The 27609-nt window shown below is 38.5% G+C and overlaps 1 protein-coding gene across 2 annotated transcripts; it reads right to left on the reverse strand.

Moving 5' to 3' along the window:
* Positions 1-4600: 4600 nt before the first annotated feature.
* LOC120716087 lies at positions 4601-13704 on the reverse strand. Of its 2 annotated transcripts, none has more exons than XM_040003438.1 (6): positions 13585-13704; positions 13337-13372; positions 12941-13228; positions 11625-11945; positions 5737-5868; positions 4601-5644 (listed from the first exon to the last, which is right to left on the reverse strand). In XM_040003438.1, exons 1-6 carry the CDS (start codon positions 13658-13660, stop codon positions 4770-4772), a joined length of 1728 nt encoding a protein of 575 aa, XP_039859372.1. In that variant the 5' UTR covers positions 13661-13704; the 3' UTR covers positions 4601-4769. The 2 variants fall into 2 exon arrangements, with proteins under 2 accessions (XP_039859372.1, XP_039859371.1); XM_040003437.1 differs by having other exon boundaries at positions 12920-13228; positions 13585-13699.
* Positions 13705-27609: the final 13905 nt, after the last annotated feature.

Raw genomic sequence — 27609 nt, forward strand, 5'->3', positions numbered from 1 at the left:
CACTAGTGGGAACACAACGAATATGACTGCACATTTACGCCGACATCATCCTAGTGCAAAGACAAAAACAACAAGCATGCTACTAACTTTAGCCGAGTCATTTAGACAGCTGTTAGCACATGATTCTCCTTATGCTGCTGAGAATATAGCCCAGAAGAAGCGGATAGTATAGCTTTTATTTTGGAAAGAGCCATTTCTCTGTAATAAACTCTCTTTTCCAAAGATGAGTGATTCCTCAATCAGATACAGGGCTTGCAATATCGCTAGCCCGACGTCCCGGAGCTAGCGATTTTTTCAGTCGGGCTACCAAAATCTATCTCTTCCCTGCCCGTCGGGCTATTGTAGGAAAAATATATGTCAATGCTTTTGCATTCTTTCAGAAATGTAGCTGGGTAATTATGTCATTGGCATCGGTGAGCCACTGTCAATATGTGACATATTGAAGTCGCGTTTGAATTTGCGCTTGTTTTTTTGCTTTCACTTTGCAATCGTGCGAACTGTGTATAGAGAGCGACAGCACTGATCTGTGAGTGATGATAATTTGTGCACCAATTCCTCTGACATCGTCTTATTAATCGTTAGCTTACTATGCAAACATGACAAGTGAAATCTCCCGCAGCAAGCTTAAACATGTGAGAGGTTGATCGCGCAGAGAATCGCTGAGCTTATGTGAGTGAGCGTGTAAAAGCATTTCAGTTCTGCTGAGCCAAATAAGACAGGTCAGGGTGAAGAAGTGACAGCCAAAGAAAAGCTTACCACAAAACGGAGAAGTTATGACAAATCAGACTATAAGGCAAAAAGAAAGTGCAGCTTTATGGTTTCATGGACAAAAGAATTTCTGTGGCTGCAATATGATGAGCTAAATAACCAGGGCTGCACATAAGTGGTCCACAGGTGCGCATTCGCTGTCAAAATAAAAAACATGCACAAGGGTTAGGGTTAAATTTAAAAACTGTACTTTTGAGTTAAAATATATATTTATAATTTTAATAAATGACAAATTAAAAAGGCATGAACATTTTTTTGTATCGAAAAAATATCGAACCGTGACACCAAAGTATCGAACCGAACCGAACCGTGAATTTTGTGTATCGTTGCACCCCTAATAATATATATATATATATATATATATATATATATACATATACACACATACACATAATGTAATAAAACATTTTTAAAACTGTGATAATGTAGCTGACCTGATGCAAAAAGATGCTGTTTGATATCTGGGTCACAGCTCTCATCAGTTATGACCTTCAACACAGCTTATCAGTTTCACAGAGAAGTAGAAGTTCACACCAAGCTCAGAAGAATTTCCATTGTTGGGCGTACTGCAGATGAACTAAAGAGGAACTAAGCATTTCACACTTAGTTTCTCACCGCTTTTATGTTTTCTGACAAGAGACAGCAAGATGAAAACAAAAATATATGAAACTACTTTGATCAAAGGTCGCAGTGTTAGTGTTGCATATATTTTGAAACTACAGCTGTCACAGGACAAAAATATCACGAAGCAAAGTGTGACTAACATTACAGTCTAACTAATGAACAACTGACTAAAAACCAAAAATTCCAGAAAGAACTACATGTGACTGATATATGCATCAACTTTGTCAGGAAAAATAGCATCACACTGATGATGCCTCAAATATCATTTATCAAATATGACACACTTGGTGTTACAGGGCTATTGATGGCAATACAATGTAGATGAAAGAATGCAGGTCTACATCCTGGTCAAAACTCAACCCAAGGTTTTGTCACATTATTCATGGTATTGCTACTCTGAATCAGCATCTGGTCTGTGAAATGTGTTTAGACACCATATTTCATGTCATTAAAGTAGAAAATCACAGGTGCTCAAGGTCTTTGTCTTTAAGACATGGCCGTAGTTTAATCAAGATGGTGTGTGTGTCTGGTGTAATACATAAATATAACTAGCATGTATATAAATAGAACTAGGTAGCATCTTTATATCCAGTATGGTACCTACTGCGAGGCCAAGCAAGACAAGCACAGAGACTTTTGAAGAAAAGCTATAATTGGGTAAAACACTTGGATCAAATATGAGCCATATAGGCAATACTGAATAATCTTATAGAGTTGGGGGCCAATAGATATGCTGATGGAATGGACTAACTAATTATTAATGTTACCTCAGAGAGATGAAAGCAGTATAAATTCCTCTTTTTCCATCTTGAATGGTTGAAATTTTATTTGTAAGGAAGTTTGTCAAGTTAAGATTAATAATAGATAAAGGTTCAACAGAGCTGTGACTCTTTGTCAGCCTGGCTACAATACAGCCTTCTCAGATGCTCTTATATATGTATGTATGTGTTTTATTTACTTAGTTCATCTTTGAAATTTATGAAACAGTTCTTCTTAGTTAGGGGCTAGTTTAAGGAGCTAGGTTAGGTTGGTCATGGGGCTGGCTAGCCATGGCAGCTAGGGTCTATTATCTATGGGGCAAAACCCATTAGAAGCCAGGCCATCACTGCTACATTAAGAATACATTCACTAGCTGGGCCCACGTCCGTATTTTAGGTTTGACAGCGTTTTCGTAGGTAAATGTGAATGCTTTGACATGAATTGAGCTGTGGTTTGGGGAAGGCCTTGAAGGGTACTGTTGATGGCTCCCGGGCCTGGCAGATACCCATGCACTAAAAAGAAATGAAGAAGTTAAAGAATTGAGAACAAGGAGGAAGGGAAGGTGGGGCACGTAAACGAGAATGAACAGCTTGCAGAACTGGGGGAACCTATATAGATGACAACCGGAAGGAACGTGTTTGGAGGCGTGGTCCTGCTCCTGAAATTCCGATACATAATCTCTAATTAATTACTGATGCTTTCCAATATCAAATGATATTGTAATATAGTCCATTACAGTTACCGTTTAAAAAGGTGATATTCAGAATACAGTTACTTTGTTGAAATAAATGGATTACACAGCGGTCTTTTCCAGTCTCATATGTTAGGCTGTGCCCTCTCTATTTTTGGTAATTCCACGCCGGTGGAAACTCAAACAAAACACGCATTAAGAGGCTCTAATGCCTGTGTCTCAATCTCGTGGCCCATGTCCAACCCTACTTGCATAATTATGTGAAGAAATATATTTAAAAAGTATTATTCAAAAAATTATTTAATATGAAGGCAATAGGCAGTGTGTTACATGCATAGCATGTATGAAGCAAGTAAATATAATAATAACCACTGCAGCCAAAAACAGTGCCTGACGAGCCCAGTTGTAAGTAAGCTATTAAGACTCGACTGTACACAGTGTTCATGTTTTCCTCTGAAACAATAAGTTCGGTTGAAGCAGCCTTTCAACACCTCTCTTTGCTAGCGAGAGACAGTAAAACTAGTTACGGGCCCGACACGGAACCCGACGTATTAGCCAGAGGTCCCTTTACTACCATTCGGAGCCATGGACCTGTTTTATATACACGCGGAATAGTTTTCTATACGAGATGGCTGCAAAAAGTGCAATCTTACCTAATGTCCACCCTACGTTAGTCATTTTATAATAAGGTATTGGTATGGCGAGTAACCTTCAGTAATAGTAATAAATCACATGGCAATAGTGCATCCATGTAGTTGTAAAAAGCATGATAATATATTAAGTATTCCAAAGTATTCAGAATACGTTACTCTCATTGAGTAACGTAACGGAATATGTTACAAAATACATTTTGGGGCATGTATTCTGTAATCTGTAGTGGAATACATTTTAAAATAACCTTCCCAACACTGAATATAACAAATAGGGTCAGAGACATGGGGCAATCCTGGCAACTTCTTTTTGCAAATGGCATGTATAGGCATCGATAAAAATTACAACATTCAACCTACATTTGATTTTTTGGCTGGCAGTGAAGATGAGTCATCAGCTCCAAATCCAAGGCCTTGATTCTGTGCTAGAAACAGAATGCCTGGTGGGATCCGGTTCACAGTGGTGGGAAAGTAAAGCATGAGCTGTCCTGGTAGACTTGTGGGATGTCAGCAGGACTAAGCTCAGCATAGTGTCCAAATAAATGAGGTTGTGGATGTAAGCTGTTGAAATGAGTTTCCTCTGGGTAGTGGTTGGGTTCAGTGTTGCAGGTAGTCTAAATACAGTAGACATCCGGAGGAAGCTCAAAGTAGAGCTTCTGCTCATTCACATTGAAAGGAGCCAAGTGAAGAGGCTGAGTAATCTAATCAGGATACCTCCTCGGTGCCTTGCCTTAGTGGTTTTGTTAGCACAGATCCTGAACTTATATATCCATATATATCATATGTGGTACCTTCAGCTCAATCTATTGACCTTGAAGGAGAGGTTGCAGTTAAAGTAGGACTTTAGGTATTTTCTATATGTTGACAGCTCACACCGCATGTGTAAAAATCCTAGTTTCTTTGTTGTAGTATATGGGTTTATATCAGTTTTAACTCACTGAGTTGACTTTGGTGACTTTGGTGGATGTAAGGGTCATGTTAACGGATTGTTAACATGGCCCTGTCCTACACCCCTACAAGGTTTAATCAAAAATTGTTAAAAGCTATTGTACAGTTTTTTGTACATATAGACAGAATGACTCACGTACATAAACATAACTGCCTTGGCTGAGTTAACAAACACTGCATTAGATTTTATTAGATATTAGATTCATGTCACACTATGAAATAGAAGTTCACACCGAGAAGATCAAAGGACTTCAAAGTGTTGATGTGTGTATTCTTCTTGTGTAGTTCTCATATGTTGGCTCCCCAGGTTGATACCAATCATTGGAAACCTAAAAGATTTGATAAAATTTCTGCTCCTCTCCATAAATGTCTACAGTTTGTTCGGCATATTCCTCCGTTACATTTTCATAGTCGTTGTCATTATCATCATCATCATCACTGGGTTTGTCTGTGTCTTCCTCTGCTCTGTCCTCTATACTCACAGACAGAGGTGTGCTTCTTTTGTAATTATCTTCATCCTTCATGTTCTCATAATTATCATCATCACTGGTTTCATCTGTGTCTTCCTTTGTTCTGTCCTCTATACTCACAGACAGAGGTGTGCTTCTTTTGTAATTATCTTCATCCTTCATGTTCTCATAATTATCATCATCACGGGTTTCATCTGTGTCTTCCTCTGTTCTGTCCTCTATACTCACTGACAGAGGTGTGCTTCTTTTGTAATTATCTTCATCCTTCATGTTCTCATAATTATCATCATCACTGGTTTCATCTGTGTCTTCCTCTGTTCTGTCCTCTATACTCACAGACAGAGGTGTGCTTCTTTTGTAATTATCTTCATCCTTCATGTTCTCATAATTATCATCATCATCACTGGTTTCATCTGTGTCTTCCTCTGTTCTGTCCTCTATACTCACTGACAGAGGTGTGCTTCTTTTGTAATTATCTTCATCCTTCATGTTCTCATAATTATCATCATCACGGGTTTCATCTGTGTCTTCCTCTGCTCTGTCCTCTATACTCACAGACAGCAGTGTGCATCCTATGTAATTATCTTCATTCTCCATGTTCTCATAATCATGATCATCAGTTTTGTCTTCATCCACTTCTTGTGTGTCGTTTCTGTCCACTGGTTGAACATTCACATAGTCCCTCTCCTCTTCCTCCTCCTCCTCCTCATCTTCATAACGGTTTGTGGCAGTAACTGAAACATAAGTAGTAGAAAAGATTGACTGATGCACATCTATATCACCGACATATTTGTTCATTTGATACATTGCACAGGTAATGACAGACTTTGCATCTGGACATGGCCTTCACGTTGTTTTGCTCGTCGTCTCCTGATTACCAGACACACCACCATCAAGACCAGCAGTAGCAGCAGGATCGCAGCAGGAACTACTAAATAGACCAGCAGCAGCCAAGGAACTAAGAAATAAAGGATTACAATATGGAAGCAATTAGTTCATGGTGGCCTCAATGACTGCTGAGTGCCCAGGTACAGTACAACAAAACCAAACTCATTTACATCTGTGCTTAAAAGTTAGTGCAAAGTGTTTGTGCTGATATGGTGTGTTTAGTTTTTGCCATACATGATACTGTTCAATATAGCTGAAGAGTCTGAGATGTTGCTCTTAGTGTGGCAGAGGTTCGGTCTCTGACTCTGCTGCAGTGGAGGGGTAGTACCGGGAGGTCGAAGAGTACAGGTGTGAGGGATTTTAACTGATAAGCTCTCCCCCCTTTTAGTGTCTGGAGTTGGGAAGGAGAGGTGTGTGTGGTGTGGGAGGGAGCTGGAAAGCTGGCTTCCCAGTTGAACACAAGGTGCTGTAGCAGTGGAAAACATTGTGGATCTGAATAAAAGTGCTACGACTGACAATCAAATGGTGTGTGGGTCCTGATTTCACACTTGGGTTTCTTTGCAGTTGAGACAGTTGATGGAAAGTCCACACTCCCAGACACATTGTGGAATTGTATTAAAACAGACCTGACTAGCTGATGATCAGTTAATAAAGTGCATTTGATGAACAGCTTATCCTGTAACTTATCTTCATAATTCTTATGGAAGCAGTAAGGCTGTGGTCAGGTTTTCTTTCTTTTTCACATGATGCAACTGCTGCACGAATGTTTTATACAGTTTGGAAGAAAGTAAAAGTGTACATGTGCGTGCAGACAGTGATACAGGAAGCAGGAATCTGGATTTCCTGTTTGCTGTACAGACCTGCAGTTACAATTTTCCCATCATAACTTCACAATACCTGATTTGTTCACTTTTGAGAATAACAAACTGTAGTAATATTTACATTCCTCAAAAAACTAAACTGTGTTTTCAATTACCTCCAATAAAATTCTGTAATACAAACAGACTATAGCTATAATCAGTTATAATCCACAATAACTGAATCCAGGAGACTTGGACTCTTATATAGGAGACTTTTAGATTTTATTGCTCTAAGTTTTGTTTTTGTTTCATTTAATTTGGCTTGATCCATCCATCCCTTACTTTACTGTTATCTTGTATATGGAGTTATCTGTTGTCTGTGACAGTATGTATGGGGTAGATATTCTCATGGGCATCTCCATGTCCTGTTAAAAATGGCTGGAGGTTGTCAAGCTAAGAGGCCAGCAACTTGCATTTTTTTCTCTTGATGGGAGACTGATGGAAGATTAGCATACCAGACAAGTTGCCACTAGCTCTGCTTTCACCGTTTCAAGATCAGTTGCGAGCAGCACTTAGTGTGGAAACAGAGCGGCATTAGCATGCTGTCTGTTGAAGCGCTCTAACATCATAACAGATGACTTTTCTCTTGCAACATGAGTGATGTAAGAAACTGCAGGAAGGGGTACTGCTCCTTGTGTTTGTTTATCTTGTAGCCAAGCATCTAAAGGATTACTGTTGCCATGGTGTAGATCAGCTGGTTGGTTTCAGTTACGGTCTCAGCAGGGATTGTCTGTAATGCTGCATTCACATCTTCTAGTAAACTTTCTGTAGTTTTGGTAGTTGGGCACAGATGGACCAGGTTCCCAGCACAACCACTGTTGTGATATTTTGATACCATGGTAGCATTTACAGGATATTGTTTTATAGTGATATTATACAGGAAAACTGTTACTCAATAAGGCCCATTTACTAGTTGTTTTTCTCTTTCTCTGTGACCCAAGAATTAATGTGTAAGAATCACAGGATGGTACCTCAAGGTTGAAAACACCACAGAGATCACTTCCTTACTCCCATCCTCCCTTCTTTATCTCCTAGAAAAGAGCTTGTTAAAGGCCAGGTGGTTTGTTTCAGAATTCACTAATGAAAGAACTCTGTATTCTATGTCTAGGAGTGTATTTTGCTGGGATGATCATAAATTGTAGCTGAACTGATAAACTACACAAAGGATACTTCTCTGCTCACAAGGCAGGAAGACGTTTCCTTATTTGGTCTGTACCGGTTTGAACTGAGAACATGCTGACACACGAACCTTTTTTTCTTCTATATAAACTGTTGTCTGATGAATAAACCTTTGAGTTGATTTTGGAAGAGCAACCTGAAGCAGTCTGTGTTTCCTTGTTCTCCCAAGCTACTCCCGGCGCTGTAACTAACCTGCTGAACGGCATACCTGAGTGTTACTTTGAATAATTAGGAATCTTATAAGGAAAGGACAAAACTCTGCTTATCGGTGCTCACGCCTTGGAGGAAACCGGGGACGGAAATTTCCTTCAACCACGATCTTCTCTTTCAGGTCAGCTGTTCTCGCATTCAACGCCTTCATCGCACCAGTTGATCCTAGAGCTTAATACCCAATCTAGGAGAGTGAAAAGGATGATATCTCCCCCTTTACCTGACATTACTGATGATTATTACTTCTCGCCCTCTTGCCGTAGAGTTTGTGTTGTACATCGTCAATCTCCAGTTCTTCCAGATGTTGGAACACTGGGACCCAAGGTAACACTGAGTTGCTGAGTTTAGATGTGGAGTGCTGTTTACACCAATTTCTGATACTACTATCTGAATGTTGCACAAATCAGTACTCATTAGACCAGGGAACAACAACCAGTCTTCTGTAGTCTAATATTGGTGAGCCTGTGTGAAATGTAGCCTCAGTTTTCTGTTCTTAACTGACAGTAGAGGAACTTAGTGTAGTCTTTACCTGGTGTAGCTCATCTACTGGAAGGTCTGATGTTTTGTGCTTTCAGAGCTGATCTTCAGACTTTGGCTGAACAATTTATTTGAGTTAGTGTTGCCTTCCAATCAGCTTGTAGATATTTTCTCCTTTTGGATATTGATATTGATATACCTTTATTAGTCCCATAAGGGGAAATTTCATAAGGCTGTCGACCTATTGCACGCAATGGCGGCGCCATCTTACCCTCTGACCATACATGCATTACACAAACCATCACATGGGGAAGACAGGTCAGAGAGGTATAACAATGGAAAATGCACCACATGAGGAAAGATAAGGAGAAAAAAATAACTCCCCCCAGACTGAGCTCCAACAGGGAGATCAGTTTGAGAACAGAAAAAAAACACCTCTGCACATAGCACATGAAAAAACTCTTAATACACCAAAGAAACACATGACAAGCAACAGGGATGGGTAAAGGGTGAGAGACAGTACATCCGGGCCTGCGTGCGCTGGTCTCCTTGATCCCCATCAGCATCGGAAGGGAACAAGCGTCGAAGGCATTTGGAAAGGGAGGGGGGATGAGTGTGTGCATATCAGTGTATATGTATGTGTGCGTGTCCAGAGTTCAGCTGAGACAGCGTCCTTCGCCCTGCTAGGCTAAGTAAACAGTCTTACAGCCAACCCAGGTGACCTTGCATGGAATGGGAAGGAACAGACTAAACACAGTCGTTATCAGGGAGTTTTTGTTCAGCTCCAGCCTTGAGACCGCAACTGGCGCCAAAGGGGTATCTGCATAAGTGATGGTGGTTTTTACTTTAGTGCGAACAGCTCATGAGAATTTCAAAGCAGTTCTACAGTCCAACACTGGTCTCTCAATCTCCCGTTGGAGAGCCGCGAGCTTCACCATACTTGCGTTCTGTGATGTTGTCATTTCTTGTGCTCAAGGAGCCGATTTCTGAGAACTCATGGCAGTGTGCCTCCCCGAGATGTCATCCAATTTGCGCCCAGAGATGTTATTCCGAGCTAGCCCTTCCGAGATGTAATCCAGTCTGCAGTCAGAGATTTTATTCTGAGTATTCACAGCAGCCGTAGCCTCTCCAAGATCTTATCCGTGCTGACTCAATGACCCATTTTGAGAAACTCACTCCTCTCCCATCGTTTCAATCCCAGCGGGCAGCCTTGTGGGAGTTTGAACAGCCAGTTCCGCTTTCTTAATTCTTCGATAAGTCAGGGCCAAGCCAGCTCCGATCCGCCAGAACCCTGTTACCATGGTTCCGAATAGGTAGATATCCTCAGCACTCAGGCTCACCCAAGCCCAAACTTCTCGTTGAGAAAGGGGTGTCAATTGCATTCAGGGACCAGTTGATCCAATCCATAATTCCTCTTTTAGGTTTTAGAGAACAGACTGTGAGAGAGTGTTCCAGGGAAAAGTAATTCAAAAAACACAGGACTAGACAAGGACATAAGAGGCTAAGCAGGGAAGCTAAGGGAGAGGAGGAGGAGGAGGAGAGGAGAAAAGTGCGACCGCCTTCGTCAAGAGCAAGAGCAGAAAAAATGTTCTGATCATCCTCTGTAAACCCTAAAGATGGTTGTGAGGGAAAATCCCAGTACATCCACAGATTCAGAAATACTCGGACCACCAGCATTTAAAATCCCTTAACCCTTTAAAACCGGTCGGAGCGGGAACGCTCCGTTTTGCGTAACTTTTTTTAAATCACTGTAGAACTGCAACCACGTAAGCTAGCGCAATAAAAATTTTTGCATATGAAACCGGATGAGTTGTACTTACATCTTATGCCATCAGCTTGTCCTAGGTCACAGTTTCCTTCCACATAAAGCTTTGCAAAAATTGCATAAAAAGCACTTGCAGCAACAAGAAAATGTAGTTTGTATGTTTGTTTTTTTTACCTTCGGGGCCTTATAAGCCTACACTGGTGGGGGGTTTTTAAAAGTCATGTTTGACTCTATGCTTTTCTGTATAGTTTCTGGGATGCTTAGAACTCAAATTGCACTGCTGGAAATAGTTTATTTTGATGCACATGCTGTTTTTTGTTTTTTTTGCAAATTTGCATTATAATATTTATTTTTGTTTTTTCCTGCAGTATATAAAAATTGGTGTATATCAAAAACAAAAACATGAAGACACTCAAAATAAATTTCCTGTTGTTGGAAACTATTTTGTGCAACGTTTTTGTATATACAGTTTTGAGGGATAAACCTCTTAAATTTCTCTAACTAGATGTAAAAAAAACAAAAACGATTTTCAATTTTTTTTGTAGTTTACGGCACTTTTTTGCCATTTGTGTAGTTATTTTGCACTTAATGCATACATATTATTAAAGTTTGGGCTATAATGGTTGTATTGATGTATAGCAACTTGAAATGCTCCCAAAAATGGCACTACGGCATGTAAAAATATAAAGATAAGCTCTGGCGGACTTGGTTCTATGGTAAATGGCCTGTATTTGTATAGCGCTTTACTTGGTCCCTAAGGACTACAAAGCGCTTTACACGTTCAGTCATCCACACATTCACACACTGGTGATGGCAAGCTACATTGTAGCCACAGCTGCCCTGGGGCGCACTGACAGAGGCGAGGCTGCCGGACACTGGCACCACCAGGCACTCTGACCACCACCAGTATGCAACGGGTGAAGTGTCTTGCCCAAGGACACAATGACCGAGACTGTTGGAGCCGGGGTTCGAACCGGCAACCTTCTGATTACAAGACAAACTGCCAACTCTTGAGCCACGATCGCCCCTTTATTTAAAGGGTTAAATAAAATTCTTCTGCATCGAGTTGCTGCCACATGAAGTTGAATGAGTACACCTAATGAAGTGGCTGGTGAGTACAGTGTTGATGTTGATGTAAAAGCCGATCCATCTTAAAAAGTGTTTGCTTAATGTTTACATAATACAGGAATGACGACTTTTGGAAGTATTACTTTGAATTGCTGGTTGTGTTATCATTTTCCATTACACATTTGAACTTGTTGCACTGGATCAAGTGACCCTGTAAATTACTGAAGATGACATACAGTAATGGTGATATTTATGTCCAGTACTTACATTTGATGACGACATGAATCGGTGCTGACTCGGTAGAAGTTAAGTTCTTTGATTCCAGAGTTATGTAATACACACAGCTATAGTTGCCCTGGTGTTTATACTCAGCTACAGGGAAACTAAAGGAAGCAGAGTTGTTGACAGATGGCTTGATGTGTGGGATGTTGGAGAAGATCAGACTGAAATGGCTTGGATTGATGCTTGAGTTAATGAAGCAGGTTAAGACAAAGCTATGGCCCTTGGTGACCTCTGCATCTGCATTAGGACCCCAGACCTGTACTTCATCAAGAGATGCCAGGGAGATGTTGGGCTGCTGCAGGGTCTCTACATTAAAAATAGGAAAACAAAGTAGCATTCAGTCCATACCACTTTTACAGTGTTAAAGTAAGACATTTTGCATTCATTCACTTCAGTCGTCTGGGAATCTATTACTGTACACTGTACTAAATATCATCAAAATAGACCTGTTGGCAACTGTGAAGTGTCATTCATAATCACAACTTGTTACTTTAAATTTAGCAACTCAACTGCTGATCCTAACTGTCATGAAGACTTCCTCTATAAGATGCTCTTTGCATGTCAAGAAATACAGATATATACAATAGATATTTATATACAAGGTTCACAGGCATTAATGCATAAGTGATATTTTTGCAGCCACATCATGTCACTTGTTGATGGTTCATATTCCTGTTCAGAAGCTTTACTGTTCTTACTTTTCTTCTTGTGTTTGTTTACAGTGACGATCAAAACAGGCAATATGCTTAACCTCATATTATCATTTTGCATTCTCACATTCCTTTGTCTACTTATTATAATGCCAACTGTACTGCAGGAATTATATGAATACCATTTATCATTAATCTAATTTATCTTGGAACTGCTCTGAGGTAGGAAGTGTTACACCCCTGTGCTGCACCTATTAACCTATTGTATATTGTATAGCTTTCTTGTTATATGTAAAATTGTATTATATTATTTAATTGTATATTGTATAGCTTTCTTGTTATATGTAAAATTGTATTATATTATTTAATTTTATTTAATTTTTTTTACTTTAAAATATTTTACTTGCATTTTTAATCACTCTTATATTTAAATGTTCATTTTCTATTTTATCTAGGGATTGAGAGTAACGAAGTTTCTATTCTCTGTATGTCCTGTACATGTGGCAGAATTGACAATAAAGTTGACTTTGACTTTTGACTTTGACTAACCTCAAAGTGGCATGCCTGCATCAAAGTGTATTGACTTATAAAGCTCTATGGGCCTAGCTCTAAAATGTAGATGTAAATCACCTGAACAGACAACAACCACACCCTTATTGCGTTCACAGCCATTTTCTCCAAATCTTCCATGAGGACACTGCATTAGAGACGTTTCTCGCCCCGAACAGTTTAGATCAGCAAGCCACGTTTCTTCTTTTGATGAATTAAAGCTGACCGACTGAGAGATTGCCAGTGCCTTCCCACACTTCAACTCTCTGCAGACCACTATAGCATCATTTAAGACCCAGGAATCATCACAGAGTTTTCCCCTGCTGGTGCTGTTATAGACTTCTACTCTTCCATAGCACCGAGCTGGCCCAACTAAACTGATGTTAAAATCTAGCAAAAGAAAGAGACAAGACAACAGAGTGCTCAGCATTTTCTGCATGTGGTGATATTTATGCAAAACCTTATAATCTGAAACAAATTTCGCAAAAGAAGACTGACCTGCAGAAGCTGAAGATGAGAAGAAGAGATAAGAGACTGCAGAAAAAACAAAGGTTCATTAAACACCTGAAACAAGACATGAACATGTTTTGTTTCTGATATAGACACACTAAAGAAAAGATCAGGTGTAAGGAAATTTAACTCTAAATTTAAGGCATTTTGAATTTAACAGTGCTTGTCACGCTGACCCTTTGTGTAAGTATAGAAAAATAAGACAGATCAACCTAAAAATGTCAAATGCAGCTCACCTATTGCCAGATAAAAGTTTCTCTGCTGTGTCCACATGATTGAGACAGAAAACATACTGAGAGCAAAATGAGTCATCAGCAACACCAAACCCAAGTTGATGAAGAAATGCTTAACACTTGCGAAATGTGTTCCTCCACACACTTCCTTGTTCCTTGTACTTTTTAATGAACGCAGTCTACAGAGTGCAACAGACAAAGGCTGCAGCAGCTGACAGTTATATTCAATTATCTTTTTCTTGCACAGAATGTACAGAGAGAGGAGTTTTTAAAATTGTGTTCACTTCAAGAATCCTATATATGAAATGAAGAAATGCATTCTAATATCTCTAAAATCTTTGTTTTGTTTTGGGATTTTTCATGAAAAAATAAAATCACTGATAACATCTGTTGGACATAAAATGCAGGTGTTTGTATTTAAAAATGTAGAGCTGATATAACAAAAATAAAACAGATTTGTAGTGTTGGCAATAAAATAAAATGTGGAGAGGAGCAGGAAGGTAGGACACTGATTTCACAGGTGCACAGTCTGTGCACTGGATGCAGTGGTCAGCATGCCTTTGTACCTTTGTAATCTACATTATGTGACAGACCTGTGACGTTTCGATAACACAAATGAGGCAAAAAAAAAAAAAGAGGAACTCACCCTCGCATGATCTTTTATACATGCCCCATTTCTTTTAGCTGAAAGCTGATGACTTGTTACTGAAAGTGACTTTTATTTAAAATTTACATTTTATGCACATTTATATTTCTTTAAGAGATATATACTACAGGGGGAAAACCATGAAAAGCTGCAGCCTGTCTCTACAAAACTGTAAATGCTGCCCTTAAATGTAAAGGCAGCATACATTATTTTATTATTTTCCTTAAACAATTTTGGTTAAAAGTAAATGTATGCATATATGATTCCAAATATTAAATACAATGCATGATAATCTTTAAAATATAAAAAATTAGGAAGAAAACCCAGGAAGCAGTTTCTGAACCATAACAACAACCGTACAAAATTCAGCCCCGTTCTGGTGCTCGGTTTCAACTCCGGCAGTTGCCTTGACCATGAACTGAAATTACACAAAGCCTAACTTAGTGTAACATTTTTTTGAAGTTATTATTATTTGAACTTCATTTCTTAATATCCATACATCACAGAAAGGCTGTAGGCCGTGGTGAGAAGAAAAAACAACTTCTGTCGATTCTAAGGTCTTATGTATAAATACATAATAAGAAAACCATCTGGCTTTAAAATATTTAAATACAACCTCAGTTGAGCAACAACATAGCATTTCACATGGTATCATTATTTATTTATCAAAAACTAAGGCAAAATGTAGAAGCCATCTGTTAAAAAACTGAGTATAACCCATGACTCAGTAACTTGTAAAACCACATTTACCAAAAATAAGTTGAACTGATCATTTCTGTATGACTTTATCAGTCTCTCTCATTGTTTTAGAAGAATTTTGTTGTTCTTCACAGCGTTTGAGTTTCAGTTCTCTTGTTCATTATTTGTTTCATGGCATTTGTTTCATTGTGCATGACGGTGTCACACAGTGTTCTCAGCGTTCTCCAAATAAGATCATGGTACATGTTAAAAATAAAAATGGAGGTTTTGTTTCTGGCCTGCTTAGTGGCGAGCAGCTTGAACAGCAGTAATCCATCTCCGTCTGTTCATGTTTGCTCACTTCTGCCATCTGGTGGTTTGAAGAGACATTAATGCACAAAAACATGCACTTTAAACTTGGCGTAAGAGCCAAACCTCCGGGAAACATATGAGCACAGTACTTTGCAGAATACATAAAGGTCAGTGCCCTCACCAGAATATCACATCTCTGCTTGGCTTTACTTTGATAGTAGAGAAAAATACCCAGAATTTTATCTTATAAAATAGACCAAACATGCAACACGTGTGGGAATTATAGATACGCAGAGCAAACTTCCACACTGGTCAGAAAGTACCTGAGAGCTTAGTGATATAATATCATTAGAAGGAAGCTACTTAGGAAGTAGAAGAGAAGGAAGGTGGCGATCCAAGGGCTTACATCACAATAGAAATAATAGTGAGCAGTACAGATATAATGAGCCCATCATTACTCACAGTAACTTGTGTCCATCATAGGTGTATCTAAACCTCTGACTACAAGTGTGCATGTAGCTTTCTCACAAAGATATTGGCAGTTTTACAGTATGATGAATGACAGACATATGTCTAAGTAGATTACAGGTGCATTTTCTGTTGAAACAACTTTCATGTCTGACAGTATGATAGTTAAAGCTCACTCGGTCGTTTTGTCAGTTTATGCTAATTCACACAAGACTACAGCCAAGGAAGGATAAATCTGTTCAAAAATAGTCTTTAAAGACTTGTTCCCCAGAAGTTTTTTTTAAGTCTTTCTGAACACTGAGATGACTTGTGACCTCTAATCTGATCTCACAGTATAACACAAGAAAGAAGATGTCTGAGACACACAAGATACAAGATGAGTCAAGAGCGAGAGAAAAACAAAGTGAAACTGTTCTGTGCAGAAATGCTACATACTTCCTTCTTTTTTGCAGTGGACAAAAAAGAAGTACTTATGTAGTTATTTATGGAATAAGCAGCAACCTTGAATGATGTGTCATATACACTTAAATAAAATAATTACCTCCACATCCAAACAAACGAGCCTGTTAGATTTTGAGTGATTTACACAACTATTGTACATGTAAAACATTTTGACCTATATTTAAAATTAATAATATTTTTCTGACTATTAAGATATGTACTATATATTTTTTGTTTTTAATTACACCACAAAATAAAAGCATTGTTTCTCAAACACTATAACCAAGGCAGGAACAAAATCACTATCAAGACTTACATTTATCTCACGACATTTACCTCAGGCCTCTAAAATTATCTTTGCCAAAAATGTAAATAAAATCAGGCTTGTCCTAAATTGTTCTCTTATCATCTTCAGTCATTTTTTTCTTTCTTTCTTGGCCATTTCCTGTTTTACTTTGATAGTTTGTGTTTGCTTGTGTTCTTAGATTTACATCCTGGTTTTCTGATCGTGTTCACCTGTGTTAGGTTCTTTTAGCTGTGCCTTATTCCTCACTTGTCTCTTGCTGTCTAATGCACATCAACAGATTCCTGAGTTGTTCTCCATACTCTCCAGTTTTTGCCATCTACTGTGTTTCTTGTTTGTTTGTTACCTTTTGGAATTTGTTTTTGGATTTATGTCAGCTAATAAAGCTCACCACTTGTTGATTCTATCCCACATCATAAGAACCAGTATTATATTAAAAGCTAATGGCAAATTAATATAGGATTGAGGTCAAAATGTGAACGTGACCATTAATCACCTGTTTTGAGAATATGCTATCTTTGTATGCTAAAACCTTTTTACCTCCATATTACAATTAAAAAAGAAAAATTAATGCGCATGAAAGGCTTTGTTAGTTGTTAATACATACAGTGTGTATTACCCACTAGCCACCACAAGGGGGTGATCACAATTCAGGTGTTTCATAACATTTTTTGTATACTTTATGCAGTTTGGATGTTATACAGTATGTTTTCTATTTTTTGTACAGGTATCTTGTTTTAGTTTTGTTTTGAGGACAAGTAAAATTAATTTCTTCTTTGCACTAAGCTATGAATAGACCCAGAGGAGAAGAAAACCAACAGTATAAGAAAGAAAATGCAAATGCCTTCCTAAAACAGAAAATTAGGCTCACTGATCAGTCTGCTGTGAAACCACAGTTACACAACGCTGTTGAGTTAAAGCTTTCGTGAAGACACAGACATATGCACATATAGCCATGCTGACAGCTCAGCGAGCCTCATAGCGTGAGAAGGTTGAGGAAGTGGCTGGTGTGAGAATGCTGCCACCGCAGCCCTGTGGCAGCTTGCACTGTGGTAGTCTCAGCTCAACCTAACGTCCTCTGAACCCCGCTTCAACCTGCTTTCAACTTCCACTGCTCACAGTGCCACATGTGCTATTGCACGTGTTCAGCTTTTAACTTCTCTAATTCCATAGAAGTGACGCAAATATATGTAAATTTCATAGAAGTATCTGTTATTCACCCTGGTTCTTGTTTATTTTACTGCTGTTAGCTTAAGTTTTTAGAATCATCAGAGAGTTTCCTGCGTCATCATTTGTTAGTTTCTGCACCAAATATACATTTCAGCATTTAAGCTCATACTTTAACCATTGTTAGAATAATTGCAGTCTATATTAAATGACTTTTAGTTTCTCCTCGCAGACTTTCATTTTTGTTCCTACAGGTACCAATTTACCAACAGAGTAATCTCCAAGACGTCGTTCAAGAAAAAACAGATGAGCTGATTTTCAGTTCGCTCATTCTGTGAAGGTTACCAGGGTTCATGTGTAAGCAGCAGAAGTGAAAAACAGGAAGGAATATGAGATTTGAGACGTAAGGATGGGAGTGCAGTAGGAAGTGGCACATGTATTGAACACATATCTTGCTCAGCACCGAGAACATATGACACAGAGATGCGTGTGGAGCATGTGTGTAGGCGTGTAGCCTATATATCTTTGAGTCTGCAGCTATCTTATTGAGGACATGCCTTCACAAGCTGGTTTTTTGTTGTTGTTTATTTTGTTTATAAAAGGACTACGACTACATCTTGAAGTGTGTGTGTGTGTGTGTGTGTGTGTGTGTGTGTGTGTGTGTGTGTGTGTGTGTGTGAGAGAGAGAGAGAGAGAGAGAGAGAGAGAGACAGACAGACATGTATTATTTGACAGGTACTCAAGATTTGTTACTGTAGATGTTAAACAACAACATATCGGGCAGTCTGTCCAGTAGCTCTTGGCTATGTGGTTTAAATGTGCTTAAAGAAAAGTGCTTTGACTCCTTTATTCAATACTGACCAATCAGCAACCACTAGGAATGGAAAATTAATTTCCTAATACTTCCTCTAATAGCCATTTGAGGAGTGTTTCCAAAAGTGCTTCACACCCATTAGACTCCCAGGGTAAAATGTGAGTCTAATGGGTTTCACTCCCCACTTTTTCTGAAAGGTTTAACAGTGTGGTTAAAAAACAGTTTGTTTTACAGAGAGCCATAGAGAGTCGCTGTCTGCTAAGCCTTACCTTCAAACGAAACTTGCTCTCTCCTCCATGCTGTTGATATTTGGAACATTTTTAATTTTTACAAGCATTTTAATGAACTCACACATAACATGTCCAGGACATTTGTGTGTCAGTCAAATTCCAACATTTCATTTTTCCATTATTTAGAACGAAATAACACATATGTGTTCATTTGTAAATGGACTGGTTCTTATGTAACATTTTGCTACTCGAGCACTCAAAGTGCTTTATTCACCCATGTACACCCATTCAAGCACGTAAGTTCTTTCGATCTGACATTTACACAAATTCAATGCATCAACCTTCTCTGCTCTACCTCCTGATCTGCAGCTACCACTGCATATCTTGATGCATGCTCAAGGCAAGGTAAGGAAGCAAATCCCAAAAAGTTGATTTTGTTCATCTGGATGTAGCGTTTTCACTCAAGAGGCTACTTTAGACTGATGAACTGAAGACGCCACTTGAATGAGTGATGAAATGTTTCTCTAACTGAAAATACAACTGTATAGTTTATGGCTACAGCTTGCTAACTAAGATTGTTAACATCAGCTGATGTAATAGTGTGCCATTCTCTTGTCCAAATATGATAAATATTTCTTCCACAAAATCAGCACATAGGCCACAACAAGGCTTCAAAATAAAGTTTTGGTTTGCGTTTGGTGAACACTCAGATGAAGCGATCAGGTGATTAGAAAAGGAGTGTGCTGGTTCTCTACAACCACCTCCCGTCACTATCCCTGCCTGCACTTTTTAAGGGCACTACATGTTTGTGTGCAGTGGGATGTGAAAATGCCAGTACATCCCAAGGTAATAGTTGCTCAGTTTAAAAAATTGTTTAGTTAAGGAAGCATCTGATCTGCTTGGAAACAATGCATACAGGTGAGAGTGATTCACTCAAAGCAAAATAAATGTTAAATTTCAATCTTTGCAGCTGATTTAAATAAATTAAACAAAACAGCTGCTCACTGACAAAGAAAAAGTAATGACATACAAACACCTTTAAATTCATAAAATTAAAAACAAATTTAGCTGATCTGGACTTTCTTAGGTTTTGACAGGTGGAACCAAACTTCTAGTGTTTCTAAATCTGGAAAGACAGTCAGTATGTGCAAATTCAGCTTAAGGGTGGATGATTTTGATCTGTTGGTGTCTAAGTGCATGTCTACAATCAGAAAGAAAGCGCATGTTTTGATCTGCATCAGGAACAGTATTTGCACAGGACCAAAACAGCTTACCAAAGATGATCAAATATTTCGAAAAAGGCAACTATGTGCAGAAAACCCCTGGGCATCTTACACTTGAAGGAACTTAGGATAGAAAGGCTATCAAACATTTCAGCAAACTTTATTGAAAATCAAGCCCACAAAAATATATTTCTGGCAAAGAGGGCTATACTGGCTTGTAAGGCCTAGAGTGTGTTATTACTATTTTAACATGTATTGCACAGCAAGAAAATCCTAGGGTTAAATGCTGTGGTTGGCTGGGGCCTTTGTATGTAGAATATGCACGCTCTTCTGTGTCTGCCTGGCTTCTCTCTCCAGCTTTATCCCAGTGTCCAAAGACATGTATGTTAAACTAATTGGTTGAATCTAAATTTGTTGTAGGTGTGAATGTGTGCACAGTGCTGGTTGAGTATCTCCGTGTTTTAGGTCTGCAAAAGATGGATCTGTTGGTAAATAAGTAATTTTCTCAGCACCGACTTAGGGGGCAAAAAAGAGCCAACGTAGAATCCAGCTCCTATCCAACAAACGTGTGAAGAGTAAAATTTGGTCTATTTAGAGTTTATTAACTGGTTTATGCTGACTGACTGACAGCTCTACTGACACAGGCAGCTGTAGTCTCGCTTAAGCTTACCTTTCTAATTCTAGTCATTTTTTATGTAGCATCAATGATGGCTACATCTATGCAATGCACATACAGCCTATGGATTCAGTTTGATAACTAGCTTTGACTGAAATTAAATGCAAACATTAACATGGGCTAAAGGATAAACAATTGTTTACCTGTTTTTTGTCAAAGATCACCACCTCATATCTTAAATATGTGAAAACGATGTCTCAGGAGCAGACATACACCTCACCACATTGACTCAGGAATGAACTAAAAACGTGCTAGCACTAGCTTTACCCTCTTTTCATATCTGCTTCTAGAAAATCAGCGTTGGCAGCTATAGCCAAACTTTAGGCATGGCATTTTTTGGCTACTCTTCACTTTGGGATAGACCCTCAGCATGCTAGCTGTGGGTTTAGGCATGATTTTAGTTAGACATTCATTTATTGTGATGATTGGGATAAGAATTTACAAAACGCATAATAAACTCAGTACTGGTCCTGATAAACATCGATGTTTTGGAGGTGATTAAGAGGCAGTGGTGACATAGCAGGAAAAGACAGAGATTCCTTCATTTTGTTTTACAGCACTGGAGCTGTGTTCTTATGCACACGCACACACACACACAACAGTGCTCTGCCCAACCACTGAATGTAATTCGGTGCGACAGCTAGCCTTCACGCTCTGACGCACTTTGCCTCCCAAAATGGACGCAGAAGGACCATTTTACACACACATGTGCACGCGTGCACACACACACACACACACACACTTACTGCATAAATGGGCTTTCTGTCTAGATGAAAAACCAAAACATTAAGAACGCAGAGCTGTGACTATATGGTTGGGGAAGTTGGGTGAATAGATGATCCGTTTGGGAGATGTACAATCAAACCGACAGATTGTCTCAAAAGTGGCAAACGAGACATTTTGAAGCATCAGGAAAACTGGTGTTTTACACAAATTCATAGCTCAATAAGGCTTATTAGGAATGACATTTTTGGACTTGAGGTAGCTGCATGACTCATTCAAATAAATCGGTGACAGCAGTTTTTTTTTATTAGAGTTAGTTAATAGGTCATTTCAGCAATGACTCAATTTTTGCTTGGGTGGTTTGGAGTCTTCTCTTCTCCAGCCACAGTCAGACATTTTCCTGCTCGTGCTTTCCAACTATTATTTATCGACTGTTGCAGCACATTTTTGACCTTACCTTTTTTTTTATCTGCTTGATTGTCTGTGTCTTCATGATTGATTTTTTAAGAAAGATTTCTGCATTTTGCTTTATGTTTTCATTTTGTCACAAACACAGTATATCGTGAACACCAGGAGCAAATTTCTTTAGTTTTGATACAAATATTTCCTTGTACTCAGTGACAAACTACTCTGTAAAATCTGACTGGTTTTCAAACATGAAAAAATTGTGCAAACTCGTTGCCTTAAAAGACCTAAGCAAAGCGTACTTACTCATTAGATTTTGGCATTCATAAATTAAGGTAACTCAACAAAGGGAATTTTGATGAAGTTCAAGCTTACTCTGATCCCGTACACATGTGATGCCTCAGGATTGCTATAGTTCAGGATTACCTCAGAAATACCAAGAATTCACATACTTACAATGACAAAATGTCATACAGACAAATAAAACATGATTACATAATGATATCCAAAAGGATCAAAGGTCAAATCCATCGTTACATCATTAGTCAAAAAACATTTTTCTGGTCATTATTCACTTTCATAACTAAGGAGAGATGTGGTCAATCTTCACAATTAGTTGGATTGGTTAAAATGTTATTTTTTTTATTTATTTATATTTTACAAATGTACTTTTTTAAAAAAGTCTTCAGATTATACAATTCTGTGCACAAATAAATAATGTAAATCATTGTGTTAAAAACAGTGCAAGTCAACATCTAGGGATGAATTTTTTTTTTTAAATTTACTCGCTATTTAAACAGAATTTTTACAGATACAAATTTTTAAAAAGAAAAGAACAGAAAAACACACAAACTAAATATTTACTTATCTTCACATAAAGTCCATATCTGCCAATTTTGATCCAAGATACCGACCTCAATCTTCAGTTGACAGGTCAACATTTTCTGTTCCGTAGTTCCTCATTAGTTCAATGTCTATCCATTGGTTTAATATTTGGGACTCACTTTTCAACCATTTCCTTGTAATGACCTTCTTACCCACTAGAGATAAGTCTTAAAAAAAGGTAGATGTCTTCCACCTTAGTTATTTCCACAGATATCAGTCCCAGTTACATCATCCGATGATCTTTTCTGAATTTTTTCCATCTGAAAAAACGGAGCCATTTTTGCATAACTGAATTGTAAGGCAGCAATTTGAATTGCTGTTGTTTTATGTACTATCAATAGTGTAAGGCAGTTTAAGGTATAATAACCCATTTAGTTATGGTACAGTGCATGTGTATTTATTTATGCTAGCTTCTTTAAAAAAAACTTCTAAAACTCTTCATATGCTTGCGCTACTCCTGAAGCCAAACCTAAATATAGGTAAATATCACCCTTTCTAACAGTGTTGTCAATGTCAGACACAGAGTCCATTTTAAGCAGCAGTGTAAAAGTTAGATGTTCTGATACACAAGAGAAAAGTGGGGTTTGATTAAATGGAGGAGAAAAGGAATGTGCAGGCCAAAGTGATTTAAAGCAGCTGAGGTATGTAATAGGGACAGTGAGGTGTGATTTAGAGCCGAGTGGAAAATGGAAGAGAGGGGGTATGATCTTGGCAAAGACTGAGTGTCATTTAATGCGGGAGTGAGTGGAGAAATTATTGCATGGCTGCTACACTAGTTGACTATAGATGTGACACATCGCTCATAAGGTTGCTATCCCTGCTGAATGGGAATTACCCAATTAACGCAAGTTGAATGCTAACTGCTACTGAACATATTGGGCTGGCAGCAAAGAGCTGAGCTGGCTAATGACTGTATGTCACTGTAATGGTGTGGCTCTATCAAGTGGCCCTGCCTCTGTGGGACGCTTAGATCTTCATGGCTCCACCCTACCCCCAACTCTTCTTTTCCGTGATGCCAGACGACCTTCCAAATGGAGATTAAGATGAAAAAGTCATCCCTGCGCGAGGTTTCTCACATCAGACATTCGGCATATCCATTTCATAAATCATCCTCTGCATTTAGGCTTGCTGGCTCGTGGGCAGATGGGACAGATTTCTTTAAACAGTCTCTCCATAAGTGAACGAAGATTCTGGAACAATTTGCAGAAGATACACATTTAGAAGGCAGATCTCCCTGGATATTCTTTACAGGACTGTCCTGTCAGCTGTCATTTCTGTAAAGAATAACAATCTTCTAATGCCATGGCTCCATTTTGGGACACAGTACAGAACAGAGTAGCCATCCATAACAACAAATATGATACTGATTAAGTCAAATATATGATAAAAGGTTTATAAAATGGCTTCAAGTGTGAACATGCTAAACCCGCTTAAATATTGCTCCTGATATCTTTTGGATCTGTCAGCTGAGCCATTAATTTGTGACCTACTTGAATAAATATTTTAATGTTATGCAGTTCACAATTGTGTTTAAGACAAGTTTTAATAAAGTCAACACACATGAAAGGATGGAGTTTGCCCATGGTAAGCCAGGTCGCTAATTAATTGTAGGGTCAGTGGTTCAGTTGTACGCTTTACATGCTGGTCTGCAATAATTTCAATTCTATTCTATTCAATTTTATTTATACAGGGCCAAATCACAACAACACCTCGAAGCACTTTAAAATGTAAGGTAGATCCTACAACAATACATACAGAGAAAAACCCAGCAGTCATATGACCTCCTATGAGCAAGCACTTTGGCGACAGTGGGAAGGAAAAACTCCCTTTTAACAGGAAGAAACCTCTGGCAGAACCAGGCTCAGGGAGGGGTGGCCAGAGAGAGCCAGAGATTAATAACAACTGTGATTCAATGCAGAGAGGTCTATTAACACATAGTGAGTGAGAAAGGTGACTGGAAAGGAAAAACTCAATGCATCATGGGAATCCCTGGCAGCCTACGTCTATTGCAGCATAACTAAGGGAGGATTCAGGGTCACCTGGTCCAGCCCTAACTATATGCTTTAGCAAAAAGGAAAGTTTGAAGCCTAATCTTAAAAGTAGAGATAGAGTCTGTCTCCTGAATCCAAACTGGAAGCTGGTTCCACAGAAGAGGGGCCTGAAAACTGAAGGCTCTGCCTCCCATTCTACTTTTAAATACTCTAGGAACAACAAGTAGGCCTGCAGAGCGAGAGCGAAGTGCTCTAATAGTGTGATATGGTACTACAAGGTCATTAAGATAAGATGGGGCCTGATTATTTAAAACCTTGTATGTGAGGAGCAGGATTTTGAATTCAATTCTGGATTTAACAGGAAGTCAATGAAGGGAAGCCAAAACAGGAGAAATATGCTCTCTCTTTCTAGTCCCTGTCAGGACTCTTGCTGCAGCATTTTGGATTAGCTGAAGGCTTTTCAGCGAGTTTTTTGGACATCCTGATAATAATGAATTGCAGTAGTCAAGCCTGGAAGTAATAAATGCATGAACTAGTTTTTCAGCGTCACTCTGAGACAGGATATTTCTAATTTTAGAGATGTTGCGCAAATGGAAGAACGCAGTCTTACATATTTGTTTAATATGTGAATTGAAGGACATATCCTGGTCAAAAATGACTCCAAGGTTCCTCACAGTGTTACTGGAGGCCAAGGTAATGCCATCCAGAGTAAGAATCTGGTTAGATACCATATTTCTAAGATTTTAAGGCCAAGTAAAATAACCTCAGTTTTATCTGACTTTCAAAGTAAAATTGGGATCTGTAGCTACTTTATGGCTGCGTTGCTGTGGTTCCTAAATACTTCGACTTTGCAATAATACCACTTAGAATTAATTGTTGAAATTATAGGAGGGAAGAAATAAAACCAACATTTTGCATTGGTGGTATGGTAGGACCACCAATTCAAAGATCAAACGGTGTAATATAGTTAATATATAGGAATATAGTTTTCATTTTTCTAACAAGCTTGACAGTCAATATTTGGGAGGATCGTTTTATTAACAGCTTCAACTCTCTCAGACAAGCTTCCTTGTAATTTGTCTAAATAGGCTTCAGTGGTTCTCCAGGCTGCTTAAAAGACATTTAAAGCTCTTCTTTATATGGTGGCTGCCTTTTTTTCAGTTCCCCATTTAGATGACCCCTCACTGCTTCAATAATATTGAGGAGGCCAATACATGAGCGATAGAGCTCTACTTAATTTTTTTTCTATCCAGGTATGATTTTACTGCACTACCAGTGTGTTTGGGGATTATTGTTATGCTGAAAAATAAATGAACTGCCAATCAGATGCTTTTGAGTTAATATTGGATGGTGGATGAACATCTGACATTTCTTTGGTTAAAGCTTCTGGTTAAAGCTCAGCCCTAAACCATGAAAGAGCCTCCACCTCGTTTTACAGGACTGAAAAGACAATTTTAAACATCATCTGACTCCTTGGAAGCAAAGTAGAAAGAAATGAGGGCTTGCTCGTGGCTTTTAGAGAGTACTCTATGTTCTAGTTTATCTCAGAAATCTTTAAGTTGAATTTTCGGCCCTTTTGATATTTCCCTGACACCAGTAAGACAGTAATCACATTTAGTTAATGATGTTTTAACAGTTTCACACATGTAGAAGTATCTAAACATTTCTAATTTCTCCAATTAAGAAAATGCAATCCAGTGCAACAGACTTCCTCAGAGGATAATAATGTTTCACAAAGTAGGACGTAAAAAATATAATTTCCATGTTTTCCTGTGTGTGTCCTGTGCATTATCATGTTCAGATATAAACCACAAAAGCATGCACTGTGCATGCTTTTGTGATACCCCACTGCATCTTGCACATGGCTCTACATTTTACCCAGTTATATCACCTTCTTCTTTCTATCTAATCACAAAAAAGATAGCTCCTTTGGGTATTATTGCTATATTCAGGGGTACTAACTTCCTAGTTGTTCCTCTGAGACTATCTATCTTTTTATACCGAGCATGAGTCTGAAAGCAGTAGGCTATCTGTCATTCATGCTATTAGTTCATGGTTATCATCAGCGGTGGCCAAGGCCATTAGCCCAAAGACATTAGCAGCAGCCATCAGCAAAGCCATTAACTCCTCTCACTGCTAAAAGGCTACTGTCCCTCACAAAGAATCATTAAGAAGAGGTAGAGAGAGATGAGCATGGTAGGAGAAGAAGCGATGGAAGGACAGAAGGACAGGAAGGAAGAAAGATAAGTGGCACATAGGAGAGAAACTAAATGCAGAAAGACTGAAGAGGTGCAAAAACAAGGAAACGGTTTTTAAACTGCTATTTGAGACATAGCTGCAGTGTTTTGGGATCAGCATGGCTGAAAAGTGTAATATTACTAAATTTTCATTCATAAACTCCATGATTCACTCATAATCCATTTTAAAAAGTGCATAATATTACTAATTTTTCTTCAGATTGAGACTTTCTAATGAAAAAAAACACCTTAAATTATAAAAATTTTGATGATTCAAGTGTTGGTTGTATGTCTGTAACATATTATTCCCATTTTTTTTTGAAGCACTTACTTCAGAAACTTTAAATAATGACAAAGCCAAACAAAACCAAGCCAAAATCTGCTCCTTATGTTCGACACGTGGTTGTGCATTATTCTTTACAGTTATACACATTATGAAGAGCCTCTGACATTATCCCACACACACAGGTAGTAGAAAAGGCCGGTGTGACTTAGGTGTTAGCTAGCTAACCAAATGAAATGTGGTGGAAGGATTTGTTCAGTTAAAGAAGAAAATAAAAAGCTGCAATCTAATAAATCTAATGCATTTAAATACAGTAATTTTAAATTAGATCTTATTATTTAGAAAAGCACAGTAGTGCTGTGGTCAGCATTAGTGCTTCACAGCAAGAAGGTCCCAAATTCATCTTCACCATCTTGGCATGTCTGTGTAGAGTTGCACGTTCTCGTGTTTGCGTGGGTCCAATACTTAGTATTGGGGTAAAGTACGTTATAGTGTCATTACATGATGTTATGGCCTATGTTTGTGTCTTCGGAAACGGCAATTAA

This window comes from Simochromis diagramma, unplaced genomic scaffold, assembly GCF_900408965.1.
Source record: "Simochromis diagramma unplaced genomic scaffold, fSimDia1.1 OVJJ01000583.1, whole genome shotgun sequence".
Lineage (NCBI taxonomy): Eukaryota > Metazoa > Chordata > Actinopteri > Cichliformes > Cichlidae > Simochromis > Simochromis diagramma.

What these genes read in the sequence shown, in the direction of transcription:
- LOC120716087 (XM_040003437.1), bottom strand. Translation starts at nt 13,660, where the DNA reads ATGACTCATTTTGCTCTCAGTATGTTTTCTGTCTCAATCATGTGGACA. An exon ending in CTCATCTTCAGCTTCTGCAG is followed by an intron (nt 13,229 to 13,336) that starts GTCAGTCTTCTT and finishes TTCTTTTGCTAG; the next exon opens with ATTTTAACATCAGTTTAGTT. An exon ending in AGGCCATGTCCAGATGCAAA is followed by an intron (nt 5,645 to 5,736) that starts GTCTGTCATTAC and finishes CTTATGTTTCAG; the next exon opens with TTACTGCCACAAACCGTTAT.